The sequence below is a fragment of the Hypanus sabinus genome, chromosome 20 (genome assembly GCF_030144855.1).
Source record: "Hypanus sabinus isolate sHypSab1 chromosome 20, sHypSab1.hap1, whole genome shotgun sequence".
Classification (NCBI taxonomy): Eukaryota; Metazoa; Chordata; class Chondrichthyes; order Myliobatiformes; family Dasyatidae; genus Hypanus; species Hypanus sabinus.
Genome location: NC_082725.1, coordinates 20,716,363 through 20,742,128, shown reverse-complemented (window position 1 = coordinate 20,742,128; position 25,766 = coordinate 20,716,363). Strand labels below are relative to the sequence as shown.

The window sequence follows — 25,766 nt, the reverse complement described above, 5'->3', positions numbered from 1 at the left end:
GCCCTCTTTAGTGATGGAATTCAAAAAGTTCATTCATGTCTGGGTGAAGTACTTTCTTACTTTCATCTTGCCTCTGTATGGCCAACCTGTTGTTTGAGTCTATGATCCCGAGTTCTAATTACTCCTACCCAGGAAACATTGGTGCACATTTTCTGTCAAGTCTAATAACGATGACATTTTCTCAGTAAGATCGTCCCTCATTCTCTGAGACTCAACAGAGTAGATCTTTTCTCCTTGCTCTCCAAGGAATGAATTTGGAGACATCTTGTTGTATTCCCAATAATATAAATATGTCCTCCTTAGTTTGGGGCACTGGAAAAAGATGTAATTTTCCAGGTTTGGTCTCACTGGGGTCCTATGTAATTGCAGTAAGACATCTTTAGTCTGGTACTTAGTAACCTTGCAAAAAAAGACTAATACACTGTGGTGAACTATGTGCCTGTCTGGACACGCCCCCTGCTGACTGCTCCTGTAGGCCCCTGTATAAAGGCGATCTGAGGCCTGACGCTCGGCCTCAGTCTCCAGGACATAGTATGATGGACACTCACTCCTGGTTCCTTCTTCCAGTCAATAAAAGCCGATATCTCGCCTTACGTCTCAGTGTGAGTTATTGATGGTGCATCATACACCCTTCTCCTTTTTTCCTGCTTGCTGTAACTGCACATTAACTTTCTGTAATTTGTTTACTCAGGGCATTCTAAATACAAATACTTTGAATCCCTTTGCCATTTAAATTCTGAATCTGTATCTGTCAATACTCCATCTTTCTGTTTTGTTGACTAAATTGTTTTTTATTCCATCTATTTTATCAATGGCCATTCATTGAGACTGCCTATTCACCTTTAAAACCTATCTGCATTGCCTTCACAGCCTGCGCTTGCAACCAACTTCTGTAACATCAGCAAACTTGGGTGTACACCAGTTGGTTCTCTAGTCCAAATCACTGAGCAAGATTCACTAGCTGGGGATCAAGGCACCAGCCCACAAATCTTAGCATCTCAACTTAGAAGTGATCTGCATCTCCTTACCCTGCTTCCTGTCAGTTAACCTAGAGTGATATGGGGATGGGAACCACATCAGTAGGGCAGCAGATGGTAGAGCTGAGGGCAGGAAAGGTGGACTGACATGCAAGTCTGAAAGGTAACTTATCAAGAGACATCCTAATAAACATGGGGAGAGAGACATGTGTTTGTTTCAACATGAGAAACCGATCTACTGAGAAGAATTTCTTAGCATGTGTGTTATATCCAGCACCTCCGATAGTTGAGATCAAGTATCTCTGTTTTTCTGACTCTATTAATTGAAGATTACTTTCTAGGATACATTTCAGTTATGGTAGTTTTCAGTTTGAAAGGAATTCAAGACTGAAAAAAAGACACAGTAGATGCAGAGTACCAATGATCAAGAGTAATTGTGAACATCATGAGTTTTGATTAGAGCGAAGATACCAGGTAAAGAGCAATTGAATTAGATCCATTATCCAAGTCAAAATTCAAAGTGAAGTTATTTTCAAAGTATGTAAATGTCTCCATATACTACCTTGAGATTCACTTTGTTATGGGCATCACAGTGAAACAGCAAAATACAATGGAATCAACGAAAAACTACACACAAAGACTGACAAACAACCAATTGCAAAAGGAGACGAACCGTGCAAATAAAAAAAGAAACAAATAAGTGAATAAATTATTCTGAGAACATGGGTTGTAGAATCCTTAAATGTAAATCCATAATTTGTGGAATCCGATCACTGTGGAAGGGAGTGAAGTTATCTGTGCTGGTTCAGGAACCTGATGGTTGAAGGCTAACAGCTGTCACTGAACTTAAGGATCCTGTGCCTTCTACCTGATGGCAGCAATGAGAAGAGATGGTGCGGGTCCTTGATGATGCTTTCTTGTGACAGTGGCCCTTGTAGATGTGCTCAATGGTGATGGATTGGAATGTGCCCATCACTTTCCAAATGGTGGATTGCAGTTTTAAATCCTCCCAAGATATTCGATGCTGAATTTATTTCCATATAGGGATTATACACTTTCATTTCATAAAATGGTAAGTCTGATACTCCTCAATTCATTGAGATCATGATTAACCCTTGACTTCAATCCCGCACGATCACCATGTCACTCAATTCCCTTGCAATTCCTTCTCATGTGAACAGGCTCACAGTGTGTTTCTTATTATGACTTCAGTGCCACTTTATTGAAATTGGTGGTCTATCTATCTGTCTATCTACTTGTCTATTTATTTGTCTATCTATCTCTCTATGCCGGCTGGTGGCGTAGTGGCATCAATGCTGGACTTTAGGGCAAGAGGTCCGGAGTTCGAATCCGGCCGGCTCCCTTGCACGTTCTCCATCCATGCCTGGGTTAAGAGCTGGTGATATTTTAGATAATGTTTAAATCATTTTTTGGTAGTTTAGTATTGGGTAGCTTAAATGCCCTTTTGTTGCGATGTAGGTTTTCACCCCATAATTCCTTCCCACACCATGGATTCTTCTCAACCTGCTGAGTTCCTCGCATTGACTGTTTGTTAACTACTTCTCTGCCCTGTTGGAAAAGTACCCGTCCTTTCTTCAGTAGCATCAGCATCCATGAATATCCTTTCCTCTGTCTCAGGCCATTGTTGGAACCCTTGTTTGTGCCTTTATCACCCCCAGGTTCAATCACTCAAACAGTCCATCCTCCTGATTTCACCCACTGTGAGCTCATCCCAATGCCCTTTGTTGGTATTCTGCACTCCAGTCATCTCTGTTCTTGCTGCTCTGCCCTCTCCCCTCATTAGCCATTACATTGTCAATGAAATCAATGGATGACAACTTTCTGAATGATTTTTGTTCCATGATTGTAAGCTCTAATGCGTCCTTGTCTCTTTTCAAATGTGCATTTTAAATGAAAATAGCCGCCAAAATGATAATTTGAGGGGTCGAAGGGGGAAATTTGGAAATTTTGGCCCTGAGGCTCTCCCTTACAAGGTAGTAGCGCATGTCCCTCTGAGTCAGCAGGTTAGAAATACAATTGAACTCGTGGAGATAGTGCATCAACAAGGTACAGAGAGCAGCACCGATGCAGGTGTTGTCCTTTGGAAGAGGCCTTGTCTACTTCAGTGGTTGTTAAAGATCCCAGGATGTAATATTGTATAGAATGACGAAGCTATCCCTGGTGCACTGGCTAACAGAGTGGATTCTGTTTAACTGGACCATTAGTTAATCAGGGCAACGAATTATTTGTGACAACTTTTAAAGAACAAAAACTAATTGAGAAAATAATCAGGATTCTGTGTCTTTATTTGGGACACCATGCTACTTAAATGGGACAAGAGACTGTTGCTGAACAGCTTCTAACTAGCATCTGTCACATGCACTTCGACACTAACAGAGCGAACAGTTTTTAAATAGCATCAGATGCATGTGTTTGAATTAAAAAAAGAGCGATTTTTGTCATTGATAGTTGGCAAGAAATAAACATTAAGACAGCTCAGAAGTGTTTTGCTCACTGCAGTTTCAAGCATTCAGGCTTGGAGATTCCGGCAAGGGTTGGTGAAAATGAATTGATTTCACTATTTCAACAAGTTAGGAACTACGAAGAATTTGAAGGTATCGACAATCATCTTGAATGTTAAATTTGAAAGTTAAAGATTTTGAGGATGCTGTCACCAGAAGCATTGTGCGAGTGCAGTCCATTATTTGCACTTGGAGTCTGTGCTGATTACAGTTAAATCAAAAGAACATGGCAGATGAGTTCCTCTGTCAAGAAATATTAGGGACTAATACACAGTTTTGTGGTACTCTAGTAGTATTGGTAGCGTTCTAATTTCTTCTGCATTTCATTTAAATACATAATTTGTTGCTCAGTTAGTCTTTTTATACCTTTTCAACAATTTCCTTGAAACTTTAGCTAAGTGGGGCAGCCGTTTAATTGGGCCAAATGTACTGGTCCCGATGTGTCCCAATTAATCAGAATCCACTGAATTTTACACCCAAAACAACATCACTAAAACTGGCCTTTTAACCTGCGGTTGGAGTATTCGGAAAATGGTGGTCATTTGCTTTGGTATATCATGAATCATATTCTCATTGAGAATTTTACGGTTGTGTTACTTTGAGGTACGATTTAGCAGTGGCAAATTGTCATCCTTTACACCAGTTAATTCATTATAGCATCTGTTAATCATAAACTGGAACAATTTGATTCATATTGGAAAAATGGTTTAACTACATAATAACTCATAGACCTGATTTTATTTTCACAAATCAATGAATATGTTGTAAAAAAAAGATCACTCCCTACTTGTACATCATTTTCTCCTTTTGCTTGTTCTTTCTTTCCTCCCTTTTCTTTAAGTGTATACCTCAGATAAATATTATGTGGAGATTTGTGGCAAATATGAATAAATGATATGTATGTACAATATCTAAAATACATCTTATGGAAATGTTTGTTTGATGATGAGCTTCAATAAAAAATAAACAACAAAAAAAATCTCTTAATCCCAAACACTTTTGATCAATTTCCCCAGATACGTGTTGATAAATTTTAACTATCCCATATCTTTGCCAAAGAAAATTTATGTTCCTTTCTTTTATTAATTTTTTTTGTAGAAAAGTCTTAAAGGAGATATCGGTTGGGAATCTGGAGCCAAATGAGACGGTACAGGCTAATTTGGAAGCACAGCTGCTCTCGAAGCTTGACCATCCAGCAATTGTTAAGTTCTACTCCAGCTTTGTAGAGCAATTCAGTTTTTGCATCATTACAGAATACTGTGAGGTGAGCAATTAATAAACAAGCCTAGAGAAGTACTGTAATGTTTCCAGTGTATTTAGATTTATGCGCGGGGGAGAAAAAGCACAATTGGTTCATTTAAAGTGCCACCTTTTCAGTGTGTTTATTTGGCTATGTGTTGTTGTCTCAAACATTACAGTGTTTGGACTGGATCCAAAGTTTTCTGTGATATTTTGAGTCCCAGTAAAAGGGTGCACCACCACCTTTGCAGTTCAGTTGATATACAATGTATGAAACATCAAGCCCACTAGTAATCAAACCTTTTTTAGAAATTTAAGAAATTTGTTGAGAGTATAGGAAGGAAACATGTTTAGCTTTGGCAGCTAATAAAAGCTGTCTTGAGCAAATGTAACTTTCCTCTTACCCCTCTCCACTCAACAACACATTGGATATTTCATCGATATTTCACTCTGCTTCATCAATTTTAGCCGCAAGATACGTTACTGCAGAAGGTTAGTCTTTTAAAAAGAATGTGCTATAATGAGGCAGAATTAGGAGTGAGTGGAGGTTACTGCTTATTTAATTCAGACTGCTGAAATCTGATTTCTTGCATTTAAGTCGTGCTAAGTGTTTAAGTGCAACAAAATTGATTCTGTAATTCTGTAAGCTCTCCCAGAGAGCTTTATCGGTAAAATGGGCTGATTTTTGGAATAGCATCTGCAACTGCACTCTGGCAGAAAACTATGGACCAGGTGTTGTCCAGTGTTACCTGGATGAGGTCGTTGTTACTGGTAAGGTTGGCAAGGAACATCTCCAAAATCTTCAAACAGTGTTCGAAAGATTACAAGATTATCGACTCAGAGCACTTTGCAACATGTGTGAATTCTTACTGTGGTTGCACCATTGACGCACAAGCAATACACAAGAAAAGTCATGCAGTGGTGGATCCCCGAGGCCAAAATATGTGTCACATTTGCAGTCCTTTTTAGGATTTGTCTGTGACTTTCACAGGTTCCTGCCAAACCTGGCTATTGTGTTCCACCCTATGAACGTATTACCACAGATCAGAAAGGAATGGCAATGGGCAAAGCAGTGTGAGATGGCTTTCCAAAGGGTGAAGGAAATGGTGACATCAGACTCTGCACTGACACATTATGATCCACATCGTCTAGTGAAACTTCAGCTTGCCTCATCACATGTTATGAATGATGGAGGTGAGCACCCCATAGCCTTTGCATCACGTTCCTTTACCTCTGCAGGGAAAATTTATGCACAGGTTGACAGAGGTCTCGAGCCTGGTTTGTGATGTAAAACATTTCAACCGGTACTTGTATGGGAGAGAGGCTATGCTCATTACTGATCGTCGGCCACTACTGCCCGTTTTCAATCCACAGAGTGGTGTTCCCCTAACAGCAGCAGCATGATGCAGAGGTGGGCTCTGTTTCTTGGAGGACGCAACTACAAGGTCAAATTCAAGGGGACAACCAATCATGGAAATGTTGCTGGATTGTGTCATTTATCCTTGGAAAAGGAAACACTTGAACAATTTACAAAAGTGGACACTCCTTGATGTATTCTCCCTATTGAAAATCGGAAGACTCCCTATTATGGCAGAGATGATCCAGATACGGTGCCTATGTGACTTCCTTGTCCATTTCCCTCTCTCACCTTATCTTCTTACCTGCCCATCAGCTCCCTCTGGTGCTCTTCTCCCTTCCCTTTCTTCCATGGCCTTCTGTCCTCTCCTATCAGATACCCCCTTCTCCAGCCCTTTATCTCTTTTACCAATCAACTTCCCAGCTCTTAACTTCATACCTTTCCCTCTCCCAGTTTCACCTTTCACCTACGACCTTGTATTTCTTCTCCCCTCCCCCTCCTTCTCATCTTTTCCCCCAGTCTTGATTGAAGGCCTTAGCTGGAAACACTGATTGTTTACTCCTTTCTATAGTTGCTCTCTGGCCTGCTGAGTTCCTCCAGCATTAGAAGTGTTCCCAATTTCCTCCTCTACAGCCTTGCGCTCTGTTGGTGTGTTGCAAAGCCCTTTCTCAAGAACTGGTGTTCCAGAACATTTAGTTATTGACAACCGACCAGAGTTTGTTATAGCACACGAATGAATCTGCAGATGCTGGAAATAAATAAAAACACAAAATGCTGGCAGAACTCAGTAGGCCAGACAGCATTTTGTGTTTTAATTAGAGTTTGTTATGGAACAGTTTCAATCATTCCTGAAAATGAATGGAATATGACATATTACATCTGCACCGTACTACCCATCTACAGATGACTTGGCAGAAAGCTGTCCAGAGCTGTCAAAACTATCTCTTGCAGTCCCAGACTCAACTCTTATAATCACCATGGAAAAGGCCCCAGAACCAGAGATTGTTTCACAGCCACAAATCCCCCCTTCCAAGCAGAGTGACCTCCTTGTCAGGAAATATGTCATCCCACAAGAGTAAGAAATCATTCACAGTGCTTAAGTCTTTAGGCCTCAATGTGACAATCTAAAATTCACTATGCTGTGGACATCTATAAAATAGTTGTATCATATGTCATATATGTGACTTGGCACGTGGCCAGATGGTTAAGGCATTGGTCTAGTGATCTGAAGGTCGCTAGTTTGAGCCTCAGCTGAGGCAGTGTGTTTCGTCCTTGAGCAAGGCACTTAACGACACATTGCTCTGCGATGACACCGGTGCCGAGCTGTATCGACCCTTGACCTTCTCTTGGACAACATCGGTGGCGTGGAGAGGGGAGACTTGCAGCATGGGCAACTGCTGGTCTTCCATACAACCTTGCCCAGGCCTCATCATCGAAAATTGATGGACAGCTGAAGAAAAGAGTGTGACTAGAGTGGAATTCTGTTCATTATGTATGTGAGCTGAGGTGCATTTTATATTGAGTTGAAGGGAGCAGGGAGGATTGTTGTGTATTTAATATTTCAGTAATACTTGAGTAATATTGTGAATATATTGTTTGAGTAAGCATTCTTTGTAGTTTACATAACTCATTATGTTATATGTAAAAGATTGTGAATGGCATACAGTACATCATTACACAATATGCGACCACTTCATGAAAGAAAAACTAACATACATGAGTATCTCCGGCTCCTGTGTTTTTCTTTCAGTTTAGTTTCCGGAGTTACAAAACATAACCAGCCGTCAAAAAGATTTTTTTTAAACTACTAGTTACTTTAGATGCAAGTTAAAGTGTCTAATCTTTTCAAAGTGAGAAGCAATTTCTTCTCTGTGAGGTCGTAAATCTTTGGAGTTGGCAACCCTCAGCAGAGATGGATGTTCAATTGCTGATTATATTCAGGATTGAGTTGTGGGGGTGGGGTGTTAGTGTTACCGAATTGATATGAAATGGACAAAAGACGTGAATTTGATTATAGAATAAGCCTTTATCTTATAGAATTGAAGAGCAGGAGAAGAGGGGTGAATAGTGTATGCCGAGTTTTATTTCTCACACTCTTGGATAAGGGTAAAATTCGTTTGGAGATATCCAGCAAAAATGTTGAGCTGAGGGTTGAGAAACATTTGCTGAATATACTGCTTTGGTTCTCTTTGTTTTATTATGAGCTATTGTACTTCTACACAATGGAGCAAAATTTCTTTTGAGTTGAAGATAGTTTGCTTTCGACACTAGCTATGCAGTTTTCAATTACCCTACAAAAGTACGCTATTCTCGTAGTAAATAAGTGGAGAAGGTGTGAATGCAGCAAACTCTATTTTATTCAAAGTGAAAATAATGCAAAGAGTCAGGAAAAGCTATTTTCCCACCACATAATGAAAACGTATTGCTGGTTTGTCAGAATTGATTTCCATCAGGAATCTCATCTTTGGCACTGTGGAGCGTCTCTGTTAATGGCTTCTCACTATGGACAATCTTATGGCATGTTGCAGTGATGGTTGGTATGGTGGATGGTAATATGTTTTATGAATAGACTTCAATGATTGGCTAATAATTAGGAGCTGTGAAGTTTGAGTTGGAGGAACCATTGGTCATTAAATGCCAACAATGAAATTCCATCTTTTCTCGTGCTGAACCATCTGTCACTTACACCTACACAGTCAGTTATCATTGCTACCAGAAGTGCTGAAGTCTGATTTAACTCCTCCACATGGCCCTGAGTCAATCCCATTTTAGGTTGTTTTAAAATTGACTTTATTTATGGTGTTGAACCCAACCATGCTATTATTGTTGGAGTTAGCAGATAAGTTACTTCTTTGAAAGTTGTACTTTTCTCATTTACAAACTTCTATTCTTTTGTGGGACATGGCATGCCCTTGGCAAGCTGGACAGCATGGTAGTGTAGTGGTTGGCATAATGCTTTACAGTACAAGCCACTGGGGTTCATTTCCCATCGCCGCCTGTACATTCTCCCCATAATTGTGTGGGTGCTCACAGTCCAAAGACATACCGATGGTAGGTTAAGAGGTCATTGTAAATTGTCCTGTGAATAGGCTCGAATTAAACCGGGGGATCATGGTTCGAAGAGCAGGAATTGCGCTGTATCTCAATAAATAGAATGATGAAGTTCAGCATCTGTTGCCCATTTTCAATTGTCCTTGAAGTGTGGCCAGCCAGGTTAAGGGTGAAAGATTCCCTTTGCTAATAAAAAAAAAACATTAATGAAATAGATAGGGTTTATGACAATTTGATGGTTATCAGTAATGATGTTCTAAAAAAATTTAAAATATCCAGATTTATTTAATTAATTATCAAAATTTAAATTCCCCAGCTCTTGTTTTGGTAATTGACTATTATTATTTGTCCAATAATCAGGTAGCACCACAGTAGCATGGTGGTTAGCGTAATGTCATACAGCACCAGTGATTGGTGTTCAATTCCTGTCACTGTCTGTAAGGAGTTTGTATGTTCTCACCCTGACCATGTGGGTTTCCTCCAGGTCTTCGGCTTTCCTCCCACATTTCAAGGACATACGGGTTAGTGTTTGTTGTGGGCATCATATGTTGGCACTAGAAGTGTAGTGACACTTGTGATTGCCCTCAAATGAGTCCTTGGACTGTGCTGGTCATTGATGCAAATAACACACTTCACTGTATGTGACAAATAAAGCTGATCTCTTTAATCACTAGGTTAAAGATTTATAACGCACCTCTCGGGATCTTTTCACTGAAGGTAATCAGAAAGATCCAGGTTTCGTGGGACACCACCATTTGTTTTGTTGTTAAGACCATAAGATATAGGAACTGAATTAGGCCATTTGGCCATCAAGTCTGTTCTGCCATTTCATCATGGCTGATTCATTTTTCCTTTCAGCCCCAATCTCCTGCCTTCTTCCCGTATCCCTACATGCCCTGAACAATCAAAACTAACAACCTCTGCCTTAAATATACCCAGTAACTTGGCCTCCACAGCTGCCTATGGTAAAAAATTCCACAGATTCACCACTCTCTGGCTAAAGAAACTCCTCCTCATTTCCACTCTAAAAGAAACCCCTCTATTCTGAGGCTGTGTCCTCTGGTCTTAGGCTCTCCCACCATAGGAAACATCCTCTCCAGATCTACTCCTTCGAGGCCTTTCACCATTCGATAGGTTTCAATGAGGCCACCCTTCATTCTTCTGAATTCCAGTGAAAGGTACTGTTCACTGAGTGAATCTATGTACAGAAATGATTTCTTTAAACATCTTGGTGGAGTTTGTTATTTATTATGCATAACTCAACTTTGAAGAATATCTGTTGTGTATTTGTGTGTGCTGCTCAGTAGAGGCTGCTCAGTGAAGAAGAAATTTAATAAGAATAGGCTCAAAAATATAGGCAAAAAAAGGCTCACTTTATAATGACTGCTTAATTTCATATCTCAGAGCCAATTCCCAGGCCTTACTGGAGAAACATAGTTAAATAGAATTGAACTAAGGTATGGAACCTGAAATGTAACATTGCAAAAAATAAAGAGCCCATATATTTATGATATATTTAGGTATTTTTTCTATTATTCAAGAAATGAATACTTCTATGCAGTCATTCAAGACTGTACAAGGTGCTTTACAGCCAATACCTATTGTCGCTGTTTCACAGAAGAAATATGCCAACCAATTTGATTATGGCAAGCTTCCACAGCTGCAACACGATAAGCCAGATAGTCAATTTCCTTTTGTCCAAGGGGTAAATATTGACGAATACTGGCTGTCAATCCTCTTTGAATCAATTTACAATGCAGACGGGATGTAATTTTTCATCTAGAAGGCAGTACTACTTTCAATTTGTTCTGGTCTTGGCAGTACAACCACAACTTTCACATCTAGGATTGGTTTCCACTGAACCAATGTTAAGCAATACAGGTATTTATTTACCTATTCCTTTATGGCTGATCCACGGAGCACTGGAATCGTGGGATACTCAGTCAATCCCTTGAGACTCTTCTGCCATTCCTTTGGATCTTGCGAGATGTTGTGAAACACCTTGAAACGTTTTGCTATGTGTTAAGTGCTGCGCAAATGCAAACTGCTTTTCAAAACTCAAAGTAAATCTATTATCAAAATCTGCATATAGTACTGTGCAAAAGTACTGCGTGGCACGGTAGTGTAGTGGTCAGCACAACACTTTATAGCACCAGCGACCCAGGTTCAATTTCTGCCGCTGCCTGTAAAGAGTTTGTATATTTTCCCTGTGACCGCGTGGGTTTCCTCTGGGTGCTTCAGTTTCCTCTCACAGTTTATTACTGGTTGGTAGGTTAATTGATCATTGTAAATTGTCCTGTGATTGGGCTAGGAGTAATTCTGGGCATTGCTGGGTGGTGTGGCTCGAAGGGTTAGAAGGGCCTATTTGGTGCTGTATCTCAAAAAATGAAATTAAAACTCTGAGGTGTGTATACGTAGCTAGGGTGCACTGTATTGCACTGTACTGCTGCCACAGAAACAAAACAAATTTCATGACAAATGTGATGATAAACCCAATTCAGATCTGGATCACTACTGTGGAAGGAGGCAGGGAGAGTGGAGTCATTTTTGGGAAAAGGTGAAGGGAGAGGGGAGGGAGCTAGAAGCATCAGAAAGGCATTCTGTAATTATCAATAAAACAATTGTTTAGAATCAAATGATCTTGCCTGGTGTCTCAGGACTGGGTGTGTCTACACTGACACCAACCCCGTCCTTGACACTCCTTCTCTGCCATCTGTCCCACACCCCTCCCGTGGTACTGCATCCTCGCCATTCCCAACATCACTTGCTCCCGCCAGATTTACAAACTCGCTCTCCGCTCCACGTTGACAAATGAAGTACAGGTGGCTCCCGTTTTTCCAACACTAGCTGTTACCAAAGACCTACATTAGTACCTGTTTTGGCTAACCAAAGAGTATTTTCACTTTTACGAAAAAAAGACGCCCGCTTTATACGTGTGTTTACCCCAAGAAAGACTACAATGACCGTGAAGCCTTGTGTGGACAGTTGTGTGCGCATGGGTGTACGTGCCAATTTTTTTTCTCCGAATCGATTTTGGCTCGCTGTCTTCCCAGTTCTGATAAGTGAAACTACACCGTACATACAATATTTCTACTTTATATAGGTTGTGTATTTATCATATCATTCCTGTTTTTACTATATGTTAGTGTTATTTTAGGCTTTATGTGTTATTTGGTATGATTTGGTAGGTTATTTTTTGGGTCTGGGAACGCTCAGAAATTTTTCCCATATAAATTAATGGTAATTGCTTCTTCGCTTTACGCCATTTTGGCTTATGAACAGTTTCATAGGAACGCTCTACCTTCACATAGTGGGTGAAACCTGTACTGTGAAGAATTCTTAGGCGTCCTAGCTGTATAAACTGTATATGTGCTTAAGACTTTTGCACACTGTATACCACATTGAAATTCATTTTCTTGCAGGCATTCACAGGAAAAGAAAGAGAAGTAGAATAGAGTTTTATGAAAAACTATACAAAGATTGACAAACAACTAATGTGCAAAAGGTAACTGTGCAAATAAATAGCAATAGTGAAAACTGAAAACATGAGCTGTAAAGTTTTTTAGAAAATGAGTCTGTTGGTTGAAGAATCAATTCAGATTAGTGGTGAGTGAAGAAGACACATTTACTCTGTGTTTCAATGTACATGTGACAAGTGAATCTGAATTTGATCCGGATTCAATCCACTTTGTATAAGAAGCCAAGTTCTGATTATGAACTTCTAATTCCTGGATCCAGATCACTTTAATATAAAAAGTAACAATAGTGGCAGCAGTCCAGCTCCCATTAGAACATCAACTTCCATCTTAACTGAATGGTGTCTACTTTTAACTCTTTACTAAAATATCAAAAATACGTCAATCGTCTGTGAGAAATTGCACCCTGACTTCCCTATCCTGCCATTTCCAAGAAGAGTAGGTCTCCTGCAAAACAGAATCAGTATTCCAGATGGGTTCTGAATGAGACTCCATGCAGCTGAAAGTTGGCTTCCTTACTTCTGAATTACAACTCCTTCGCAATAGAAGACAACTTCCCATCAGCCATTTTGATTACATTTCAAATCAATTCACTAGGTTTGTGATTTGCGTGCTTGAACCTCCGAACTGCTTTGCTCCTCTGTGTTTCTGAGATTATTTTTTGCTGATCTGATTAGGAAATACCCTCATCAGTATTTCTCATATTGTCCTCTGTAGTATTCCCCCTGCCAGAGTCTTTGGCACTCAACCTGTTGTGCTTTATCCTCTTGAGCCTAAATCATGAAATATCTTTAAAGTGATTAGATACACCTACTTGTATCCATCAATACCATTTTGGTTTATACATTGGGGTGCGTGGTAGCATAACAGTTAGCATAATGCTGTCACAACGCCAGTGACCCAGGTTCAATTCCTGCTCCCGAGGAAAGGTCACGGCCCGAAACATCGGCTGTTCACTCTTTTCCATAGGTGCTGCCTGGCCTGCTGAATTCCTCCAGCATTTTGTGTGGGTTGCTTTGGATTTCCAGCATCTGCAGATTTTATTGTGTTTTTGTCATTTCCTGTTACCTTCTGTTAGGAGTTTGGACGTTCTCCCCATGACCTCATGGGTCCCTTCCAGATGCTCTAATTTCCTCCTACATCCCAAAGATGTACTGCTTGGTAGATTGATTGGTCACATGGGTGTAATTGGGCATTGTATACAATAAATGTATACAATATACATCCTGAAATGCTTTTTCTTCACAACCATCGATGAAAACAAAGGAATCCCCGAAGAATGAACGACAGTTAAACTTTAGTACCCCAATGTCCCCCCCCCAAGCTCCCCCCTCCTATGTATAAGCGGCAGCGAGCAACAATCTCCCTCTCCCCACCAGCAAAAATAAAGTGCACGCGCTACCAGCACTCAAATGTGAGCAAAGCAATAGCAAAGACACAGACTGGCAGTTACCCCAAAGACTACATTGTTCATCCAATTATTCGACGTGTTGCAGGCTCTTTCTCTCTCTCCTAATAAGGGAGAAAGGGGTGACTCCATTTTCCAACGAGCGGGGAGACATAACAAACAACTCGCTGGTTTACAATGTTGAAAGTCCATTATGTTGCTTTTTTCGAGGTCTGTTCTTGAAGATCGCAAAGATTCTGGGTCCCCAGTCACACCACAGATATTTTGACTCCCCCGTCGACATCCGGGTCTCCTGTGGTGACGCTGACCCTTTATCTGCCCGTCTCCAGTTCCTTGAGATTCCAGGCTTCTGAATCCGTGCTGAAGTCTTAGGCCAAGCCTTTGGCATGCCGAATAGCAGTCGATTCTGGAACCCCAAGAGTGGGTCCCATTCTCGCAAAGAACCGTAGTCAGCGTGTAACTCCAGGTGAGGGTCTTCAAAAGAACCCTGAAAGGGAAAAATTGAGATATTAAAGATGGAAATAGAACTGTTTTTGAGGATACAAGCAAAGGAGTTGCCATTGGACGCCATAACTACTTAGCGCCGCCTCCTCAATTAAAGCCCTTAAATTTGAAATTGACAATTGCCCCAACATTGTTATTTGTGGAAGAGAGTTCCATACAATTACTACCACTGCATGTAAAAATGTTTCATGTTACATTACTGAAATGACCACCCCTTATTTTCAGACTGTAGCCTGGATGACCTCTCCTTGTAGTTTAACCCTTGGGGTCCAAGTACAATCTTCGTAAATCTGACTGCACACTAAGTGCTCACTTGTAGCTTCAGCCACCCATCACACTGTGTGGCACCTGCAATTGGAATATTCACTCCTCTGTTCCTGCAGCTGTCTATGGTGAGAGGCTAGGGAAATGCTACCTGTCACATTCTGCAAATCGGAAAATGAACTCATTATCCCCCACCCCCGCATCTCCTACCTGCCAACCTGTTACTGACCCCTGTTACAGGTTACCTTCAATCCCATGTTCTGAGATTTGCTATTAATCTCTTGTGAGGAATCTTGTCAGATGTTAGCTCTGTATTTTTTGGGCGCTTCAAATAACTCAGTCAGGTTAGTCTGAAGTAACCTATATTTCAGGAACCTGAGCCGATTCTCTTCAAGCAGCAGGTGTTAAAAAAACATATAAACATAAAAAAGGATGTGGCTTTTAATTTCAGTACGTATCATAGTATTTTAGAACGGAACCAGTTTCCAGTTGCTGTGGCGCCGAACGGCGATTACCATCTAGGTTATGGCTCAGACTTAGTTTTTTAAAGATTTTGGGGACAGGGAGAAGAGTTAAATTGTAAATTAGGATTTAGGGACAGTTATGTGGCAGAGGTCACGTTTGGGTTTAAGGGCAGGGGTGTTGTGGAATTAGTGGTGTAGTGGCATCCGCACCGGACGTCGAGCGAGTGGTCCTGGGTTCGAATCCGGCTGGCTCCTTGTACGCTTTCAGCTCACCTGGAATCTGGGCTCCGGTCATCGGTGCCAAAGATGAGATCATGAGGGCTGATTGGAAGTCTGGAAGTGGAAGCCTGATGACCAAACCCTGGAGACTGGGGGCCCAGAGACCTCTCCTCCTGTCCTGGAGTTGGAGGACTGCTCATGTCGGAGGGTGGGAGGGTGGAAAGGGGGCTTGTGGTTCTGCTGAGCATTGTGGGCATGCTATATTGGTGCTGGAATGTATACTGACACTTGCTGACTGACCCAGCACATCATTAGGTGTGTTTACTGTTAACACAAATGACTCTCTTCATTGTATGCCTTGATAACCATATAACCATATAACAATCACAGCACGGAAACAGGCCATCTCGGCCCTCCTAGTCCGTGCCGAAATCTTAATCTCACCTAGTCCCACCTACCCGCACTCAGCCCATAACCCTCCACTCCTTTCCTGTCCATATACCTATCCAATTTTACCTTAAATGACACAACTGAACTGGCCACTACTACCTTCTACAGGAAGCTCATTCCACACAGCTATCACTCTCTGAGTAAAGAAATACCCCCTCGTGTTTCCCTTAAACTTCTGCCCCCTAACTCTCAAATCATGTCCTCTCGTTTGAATCTCCCCTACTCTCAATGGAAACAGCCTATTCACATCAACTCTGACTATCCCTCTCAAAATTTTAAATACCTCGATCAAATCCCCCCCTCAACCTTCTACGCTCCAATGAATAGAGACCTAACTTGTTCAACCTTTCTCTGTAACTTAAGTGCTGAAACCCACTCTCTCTAATTTATTGATATCAAATGTGCAGTGATGTGCAAGTGATAAATGAATCTCAATCTGAATTGGGAACATTCTTTGAAATGTAGATTCTAATTTAAGCCATCGATATGAACAGTATCCAGTTTAACACTTCATCTCATTCCCTCTCTGACTTAACCATCTGTGGGTTCCTACGCTGTTCTAACAAGACTTCAATGTAGCCTTTAAGTTGAAAAGTTTAAAGATTAGGTTTAGTTGTCACATGTGCACTGAAACATACATTGACGTGTGTAATTTGCATCAAATCAAACCCGTGATGCCGGGCAGCCCGCGAGTGTTGCTGTTGAACCAATGCCCACATAGCATGCCCACAACTCACTTACCCTTTAGTGAGATTCCAGGATAGTCTGTTGTCCCTGCCCCTCGTGCCGGGGTTATGGGCAGTTCCGGAACAGACACAGGCCATTCTGACAGGGGAGGGTGAGAGAAAAAAAGATTTCACTAATCTATCTATCTCTCCCTCACTTCTCAACAACTTAAAACGAACATATTTTCTCTTTCCTTGCTCTGTGCAGTACCCTACAACTAATTGACAAAGAGCCTTTGACTTGTAACATTAACTTGGTTTCCTTTTTCACAGATGCTGCTTGACTTGCTGAATCTTTCCAGCATTTTTTGTTATTATTACAGTATTTTATTTCCTTTGGAATGTTGGAGCACAGCAGCCAAGTTGAACACTTCTTCTTAAGCCCTTCATCCCTGTTGGGGCATAGACCAGAGTCTCCCATCCTGGGCTGATGATTCATCGGCCCCATGGGTTCCGCTTTCATCACAAGACTTCATACGTCTTCTAGGCAAAGATCCTTCCTCTCCCAGGGATGAGGTCTTTGTAACGTCTGCTGGTGCTTCTATAACTCTAGATTTTTACAGGATGTGGTTGCTGGCTTTCAAGGTTCAATGAGTTATGCATTCAGAGATACTCTTCTGTGCACCACTGCTGTAATGCGTGGTTATTTGAATTACTGCCACTTTCCTGTCAGCTTGAACCAGTCTGGCCATTCTCCTCTGACCTCTCTCATGAATAAGATGTTTTTACCCCGAGAACTATTGCTCACTGGATGTTTTTTTCCCCTTTTTTGCACTGTTCTCTATAAACTCTAGATACTGTTGTGTGTGAAAATCCCAGGACATCAGCAGTTTCTGAGATACTCAAACTGCCCCATCTGGCACCAACAACCATTCTACGGTCAAAGTCATTTATATCACATTTCTTCCCCATTCGGATATTTGGTCTGAACAACAACTGAACCACTTGACAATATCTGCTTGCTTTTATGCCGCCATGTGATTGGCTTATTAGATATTTGCATTAACGGACAGATGTACCTAATAAAGTAGCTTTTAAGTGTAGGTCATAAATAGTTTCTTGTTTTTGGGGCAGCACTACAGTGTAATACATCAAAAATGCAACAGAATGCAATGAGAAAGATATAGAAATACTGTGTAAAAAGAGAGCAAAATAATAATGTGGTATTTATGGTTCATGGACTGTCCAGACATTTGGCGGCAGAGGGGAAGAAATGGGCGGCACTGTGTTACAGTGTCAGTGTTCTGCTGTTGTCTGTAAGGAGTTTGTACTGTACGATCTCACTGTGACCATGTGGGTTTCCTCTAGGTCCCACATTCCAAAGACAGGTGGTTAGTAGGTTAATTGGTCACATGGATGTAATTAGGTGGCATAGTGCCACGTTTTATCTTTAAGCAAAACATAAATAAATAATCTGTTCCTGGAAATATTGAGTGTGCATCCTCAGGCACGGGTACCTCCTCCCTAATGGTAGTAATGAAAGGGGGCATGTGCTGGGTGGTGAGGGTTTTGATCCGACTTGTGGTGATGGACGTCTTTGATGAGATTGAATTCATTCAATTCCGGAAATCTGGAAAAGGATACTGAAGCAGATAACAGTGGAGATCTGAAAGAGAACAGATGAGCTTATGTTTTGAGCAGTGAGCAAGTCTGATAAAGGTTTATGCCAAAAGTACAAACCTCAGTGTACAAAGTATTAACAAATTCATTATCAGAGTATGTATATGTCACCATACACTACCCCAACATTCATTTTCTTGAAACCATTCACAGAGCAGGAAATAAAAATAGAATCAATGAAAAACTGCATGCAAACAGTCAGTGTGCAAAAACACACAATCTGTGTAAATACAAAAATAAATAATAGTAATAATAAAAAAATAAACAAATAATACTGAGAGCGTGAGTTGTAGGGCTCTTCAAAGTAGGTCCATAAATCATGGAATCAGTTCAACTTTTCAGTAACTTATCAGTTACTGTTTTCACTTGGTGGTAAGGATGTGCTTTGTTACAGAACTCTATCAATTACTTTCTGTCCCATCCACTGGGTCACAAGTCATTGCTCATGGAGGTTGTGTAGCCTCCAACCTGGTGGCATGAATATCGATTTCTCCTTCCAGTAAACAAAACTGCCTCCCCATTCTGTCCCGTGCCTCTTCTTACCTGCAATTTTTAACTCCATTGCATGTTTTGTTCACATTTGTCTTTGTGTATTGTGAAGACTGAAGAGGTCTAATTGATTCTGTATCCTATGAGGTTTCTTTCACAGAGCAAATTGCCCTTATCTGGCATGTTATCCTTTCATTTTAGCTTATAATTATAACAGTAAAGTGTCCCATTCATATCAGTCAAGCAATTACTAGTCATACAGATGGCTGACATTTGAACTATCCTAACATCTGGTATCTCATGTTGGTGTTATACTGTCAATATAATTGTAGCTTGAAATATGTTTCTGCAGTAAACTGCACATAGGTGAATGTTGTTAGGTAACATGTGGCTACTTAAGTTTAAAAAATATATACTTGCCTGAACTGAAGGCAAATCTGATAGTCAAACTTATTAACTCGAACTTTGCAGAGAAACAGGGAATGTTAAGCCGGCACAGTAGCATAGCAGTTAGCGGAAGCACTTTACAGTGCTGGTGTTATTTGATCAGAGTTCGATTCCCAAGGCTGCCTGTAAGCAGTTTGTATGTTCTCCCCGTCACTATGTGGGTTTCCTCTGAGTACTCCAGTTTCCTCCCACATTCCAAAGACGTACAGTTACATTCCAAAGACATACAGTTACGGTTAGGGACTTGTAGACGTGCTGTTTTTGGTGTCGGAAGCGTGACAACTCTTGAGGGCTCCCAAGCACAATATTTACTGATTTGATGCAAAATGGGCCATTCCACTGCATGTTTCATCTCAAATAAAGTGAATCAAAAGAAAATCTTTGAAATCTGGTTTGTGACATAAGCATTGATACGCTGGATTCTGAAACAGAGTAACCTGTGTTTAATGCTTGAGTGGGAATAAGTTATTTTAAAATAAATTACTCTTGAGTCCTGCATTACTACTGGCAATGCCAAATCTCTTTCCTCTGAATTATTAGTGAACAATAGTTCAACGAGTACAAAGGGCTAATACGCTCTTATGTTATCGTAATATGTTTGATACGTTTCCAGGCTGTCTGTCTGAAGTATATGAGATGATTAAATTCAAAACATTCAAGGAACTGCTTTTCCTGTAGCAACAAAAGTCATTCTTCTGCCATACTTTCCCCAAGCACCCCTCTTACCCACCTAGGACTTCACACATTTCTTCAGTCTGATGCGGTTTCAAATTGACTTGGAGTACTAAACGGATAGGGCAAATGGCCTTAAATCCACATCAGAGTCAAGAAATTTATCTTTGGATCAATAATGATAAATAATATAGTGAGGTCTGTGCCCGATACTTAATTAATAGAGGTTAGTTAGGGTGAATTTCAGAAGTGGGAGAAAAATGCAGAGGTGGTAGATTTCAAGCCAAGCACTTTTGATCTAAGGGTGGAAGCAATTAAATATTAAATGGGAAATATGGAGACAAATGGCTAAAAATTGGTGATATCATCATTCCTTATAAGCACACACTGCTCGGATTCATGCCTTTCACCTCTTTTATGGGTAGCATCAAATAACCATTTGAGATTACACCTATAATGAAATTAGGCCCAGTACCTCCATCCATTGTTCATGCAAAATACAATTTTTGGTTATGACTGCACAGATAATGAATCAATCTTCCAGGTTCGTTCATACGAGCAATTCCCAAGCGATGCAATTCAAGATTTTAGCACATCATCCAAAGCTGCTTTCCTAATTTCCTAATTAGCTTTCCTAATTTTAAGACACACCACTGACGACTACTTGATTAGTTTCAGTAATCTGGGTAAAGTTGCTCTTAATACAATCTAAAGTCCTTGACCCTGCCCAAGCCCATTGTGAGTGACATCAGATGCACATCAGTTGAAATATTTATTCAGTAGGTGCTATCTATTACTGGGAGAGGCAAAATGATGGTGACAGACCACACAAAATGGGTCAGTGTCACTGCACCAGCTGTCATGTGCTCAGAATACAGTACATTATATATATACTTGGGTTTTCAAAGCAAGATATCCCAGGGAAATGTGGCCTCCCTAGGAAGGATCTGGTGTCAGAGTTGCTTTCCTCATCAAAGTCAAGGTCACCTTGATTGTCAGTTTCGCTGCTCACTGTTGCATCAGAATGGTCACGTGGAAATTTTACCTTTGAGGAGCAGAGAATGATCTACTTTGGTTTCAGCAAGGCAGGTGCCACATTTCCGGCATAGGGATTTGTAAACTTTGCTGGCTTTCCCTAAAATTGGGCTGTTACTAACTGCACATGTTACCACTGGCGCTCCAAACAAGAACTTCACCTTTTTATCAGGTGGCAGATGGAGTTCAGCCCGGAGAAGTGTGAGGTGGTACACTTTGGAAGGACAAACTCCAAGGCAGAGTACAAAGTAAATGGCAGGATACTTGGTAGTGTGGAGGAGCAGAGGGATCTGGGGGTACATGTCCACAGATCCCTGAAAGTTGTCTCACAGGTAGTTAGGGTAGTTAAGAAAGTTTATGGGGTGTTAGCTTTCATAAGTCGAGGGATAGAGTTTAAGAGATGCGATGTAATGATGCAGCTCTATAAAACTCTGGTTAGGCCACACTTGGAGTACTGTGTCCAGTTCTGGTCATCTCACTATAAGAAGGATGTGGAAGCATTGGAAAGGGTACAGAGGAGATTTACCAGGATGCTGCCTGGTTTAGAGAGTATGGATTATGATCAGAGATTAAGGGAGCTAGGGCTTTACTCCTTAGAGAGAAGGAGGATGAGAGGAGACATGATAGAGGTGTACAAGATATTAAGAGGAATAGACAGAGTGGACAGCCAGCACCTCTTCCCCAGGGCACTACTGCTCAGTACAAGAGGACATGGCTTTAAGGTAAGGGGAGAGAAGTTCAAGGGGGATATTAGAGGAAGGTTTTTCACTTAGAGAGTGGTTGGTGTGTGGAATGCACTGCCTGAGTCAGTGGTGGAGGCAGATACACTAGTGAAATTTAAGAGACTACTAGACAGGTATATGGGGAAATAGAAGGTGGGGGGTTATATGGGAGGTAGGGTTTGAGGGTCAGCACAACATTGTGGGCTGAAGGGCCTGTAATGTGCTGTACTATTCTATGTTCTATATGTTTATCAATAGGCAGGGCTCTCACCTGATCAACATATAGTCTGTAGTAGGTAATCAGAAGCTGTTCCGCACCTTCATTGCAATCTATCCTTTCAGTGTCCATGACACATTCAAGCTTCCTGACATCCTCAGAGGTGGCTGCTGCTTGGAAGGATGGACCTAGGGGGACCAGACCTACCCTCTCCTTCATCTCCTCCATGGTGTTACCCTCTCACTGCTACAATGTGAGTACAGAGGCATGGCGGATAAGATGGCAGGTGACCTGAAAGTGGGAGTCAGGTGTCTCCATCAGTCTGGAGTGTCCTCCTTTATGATCCCAGCAGGTGCACAGACTTCATGATAGTCTGTCGCATGGTGTGATGTTACCAGGAACAGTGTGTACCAGAGGAAGAGCCCTGGAGCTGTAGACCATCAGACATTAGAACAGAATTGGGCCATTTGGCTCAACACGTCTGCTCCACGAATCAATCATGGCTTATTCATTTCCCCCCCAATCACTTTAAAATCATGCTCTCTTGTATTAACTAGTTCCACCATTGGCAAAAGGTGATCGCTGTGCACTTTATTGATGCCTCTTATGATCTTATGGTTCCTCAAGTGTATTTAATATTTGAGTAATATTATAAATACATTGCTTGACTAAACATTCTTTGTTGTTTGCATAATTCGTTAAGAGTATGTGGCTGGCATACATTATTACGCCACCACGTCATATGTGCGCACCTCCCTAAAGAAAAAAAATTAAGGAGACAAAACATATCACAACTCTTGTATTTTTCTTTCACATAGTTTCTGGAGTTTCAAACCGTAATAGTGACAATGAAGAAGTTTTAAAATGAACCCGAGATGGGTACCTACCGGTTAAAGTGCAGCACCTGTTTCTTTGGAAGGGGAGAGAGATGCTTGGGTTAAAAAGAAGACACAAAATAAACAAAATTCATGCTGATAAAAATCATAAATAAAAAAAGCAGAAATTACATCAGAAAGTTAGACACATTTAATTACACACCAGATAACTCGGTGTTGTATACAGAACAAATTGAACAGTATTTTGAAGCAATTCAAATAGCTAATGAAAAGTGACTGCCAGATTTGCTGAGTGCACTACGTGAAAAACATACAGTTTGCTTAGAAGTTTAACTGCTCCATCCAAACCAGCCAAAATGAACTTTGCTGATATCACGAACGTTTTTTAAACCTTCTATGACTGATCTAGTTTTTAAAGAATGCGATTGATTGGGTATTAAATGCTTCCAGGATTTGTTTGTTGGAGGAAGTCTCTTTTTGTTTGAGCAATTGTCAACTAAATATAGCTTAACAAAAACCCACTTTTTTCGATATTTACAAATTAGAGACTTCCTGCGATCTGAATTATATATATTTCCTAAAAGTCCCAATAAGAACTTATTAGATGTAATTTCTAATTTGAAACCTTTTCATAATGGTTCAATATCCAATATTTATGGCATGTTGTTGGGAATGAGAAATACTCCTTTAGACAAAATTAAAAATCTCTGGGAACAAGATTTACAGACTTCAATTTCTGAGGAAACTTGGAATGAAATTTTTAAATTGGTTAACACTTCATCGTTACGTGCCCGCCGCTCCCTCCTACAATTTAAAGTGGTCCATAGGGCCCACATTACCAAGGATAAGCTATCTCATTTTTATTCAAATGTATCTCCCTATTTTCAAAACCTTTGATTTGCTGTTAAAGTATAGATGTTGGCTAATAACATATTTCACTATATGATAAGGACTTTTTTTCCTTTTTTCTTTCTTTACCAAACAGCTTCGATCTTGGTAGCTGATTAGATTTTTTTTTGTATAATAAAATTATCACATTTCATTATTACTATTTAATTTAATTTACATGAACAAAGGGTAATGAGATTGCAAGTGTGATTCAAATATAATGTATTTGGTATTATTTTATCTTTTTTGACTTATAATATATATCTTCTTGTACTCTGTATTCTTCTATGTAGAAATTAATAAAAAATATTGTAAAAGAAAAGGTTTCATGAACATTATGCAGGAACTTCCAGAGCTGAAGCTATTGCTGATTGCAGAATATTTTGAATTTCTTAAGTGGAAATAAAAGGAATGGGAATCTATTTCAGCTTGCACAGCTGAATTGAAGAAATTGTCTGAGCATTTTCATTTCAGTGATCTGCTTAAGGGATACACTGAGGGATCATTTAGTTTGTGGAATTATACAAGAAAGCATTTAAAAATGGCGCCCTTGTATTGATAGAAACTGCAGCTAGAAATGCAATTGAGTTCCAGTCGGGAATGAAAGTGAGTGTGAACAAAATTGAGCCGCCTAGATAAAGGCCAGGCTGGCCAAACAGATTGTGTTACAGCTGTAGTACAGGCTCACATCCACCAGACCAATGCAGGTTTAAAGGTGGAACTTGCTGAAAATGCAATAAAGTTGGACACATGACAAGAGCATGTTGGACAGTCAAACACAAATGGACCTCCAAGGGAAGAAGTAAAAATAAAAAGTCAAGTTGCTGTTTTAAAAAGAACACAAATCTGCATGCTGTTGATGAAAACTCTGATAAATATGAGAGACACAGGACTGAGTGGCCTTGAGATTTACATTGTGAAAACCAGCAAGAGACAAGCAATATGGCTTACACCAGAAATGAAAGGCAAATTAATTTAAATGAAATTGGACACGGGCTCGGTTGTTTCAGTCATTTCACAAAATGAGTTTGAATGGCATTTGGAAGATAGTGAATTGAAGAAGAGTTGAATGGGTATTGTATAAGCGACAGATTAAGGGGTGAGGTGGGGGAATGTGCTGGGACTAGTGGGAATACTGTCCTGGTAGCTAGCATGAGCCCAACAAGCTGAATGGCCTCTTCCTGTAGTATTCTAGATTGTTTATCATCATTCATCAGTACACAGTGCAAAGAAGAATGAAATGATTGCTAATCCAGATTGGATGCAGCATAACAAAACCAGAATAAGCATAAAGAACACAATAAAAACACAATGAATAGAAATACATAAATACATAGCTTATATACATAGACAGATTGCATGTACAAAAGGCACTGAATTAGCTGTAAAAAGGTGACTGACAGGAAATGATAAAGTCGTGGTAGTGGGGAGGGTGTGGTGTGGTGGGTTATTGAATGGAGATGTTGATCAGCCTGATAGCTTGCTGGAAGTAACCGGTGGACCTGGCGTGGATGTTGCATAGCCCCCTCCCCGATGGGAATGATCCATGAGTGGATAGTGTCAATATGCAAGCAATTTAATGATGGCGGATGTTCGAGGGAACAGATGGTCTCCTTCTGTTCCTATTGCCTTTGATCTTATGCCCTAATATCTGCAGTAGTGGCAGAAAAATTTATCAAGCTGCCTTATGGCACTAGAATTACCATTGCTAGAGAAGTATAACAAAGAATATTCATGAATCTGTCATCTGTTGTGTTTGAACAGGAAGACCTGTAACTCGTGGTATGTCAATATTTTAGTGCAGAGTGATTCATTTATGGGACCTTATATACTGACGAAAGCAGCAATTTGAAATAGAAAATGTCAGTAATAGTTGGTAGAAGTTCAACAACATGGAGATTAGAGTGGGACGTTATCCTGCTGCTGTTCATTAACCTTCTAAACAGGTTCAGTAGAGCAAAGGAAATGGAAGCAGGCCATAGTGTGCCCAGCCTGTTATAATAAGGTTTAGACCAAAGCTCTACTTTGATTCCACTTTCTGGCCAAATTCCCGCAAACATCAATTCCCATTCTACCTGGGACTCTGTTGATCCTTGGGCTAAATGTATGCAGTCACTGAGCGCCCACAGCTGCCTTGAACTGCTAACCCGTTGTAAAATCTGTCAATTCCAATTATAATACCAG

The 25,766-nt window shown here is 40.5% G+C and overlaps 1 protein-coding gene across 9 annotated transcripts in view; it reads left to right on the top strand.

Annotated features, from left to right (window-relative positions):
* The window catches only part of nek11 (NIMA-related kinase 11), a 307,189-nt gene that overhangs the window by 97,427 nt on the left and 183,996 nt on the right, over positions 1 to 25,766 (top strand). For 8 of the 9 annotated variants that reach the window (XM_059945210.1, XM_059945211.1, XM_059945212.1 and 5 more), the window contains one exon: positions 4,598 to 4,763. The exons of the other annotated variant lie outside the window; for it this stretch is intronic. In XM_059945210.1, coding sequence (XP_059801193.1) covers positions 4,598 to 4,763 — 166 coding nt within the window. The remainder of the gene's footprint in view (positions 1 to 4,597; positions 4,764 to 25,766) is intronic. 9 annotated transcript variants of the gene reach the window in all.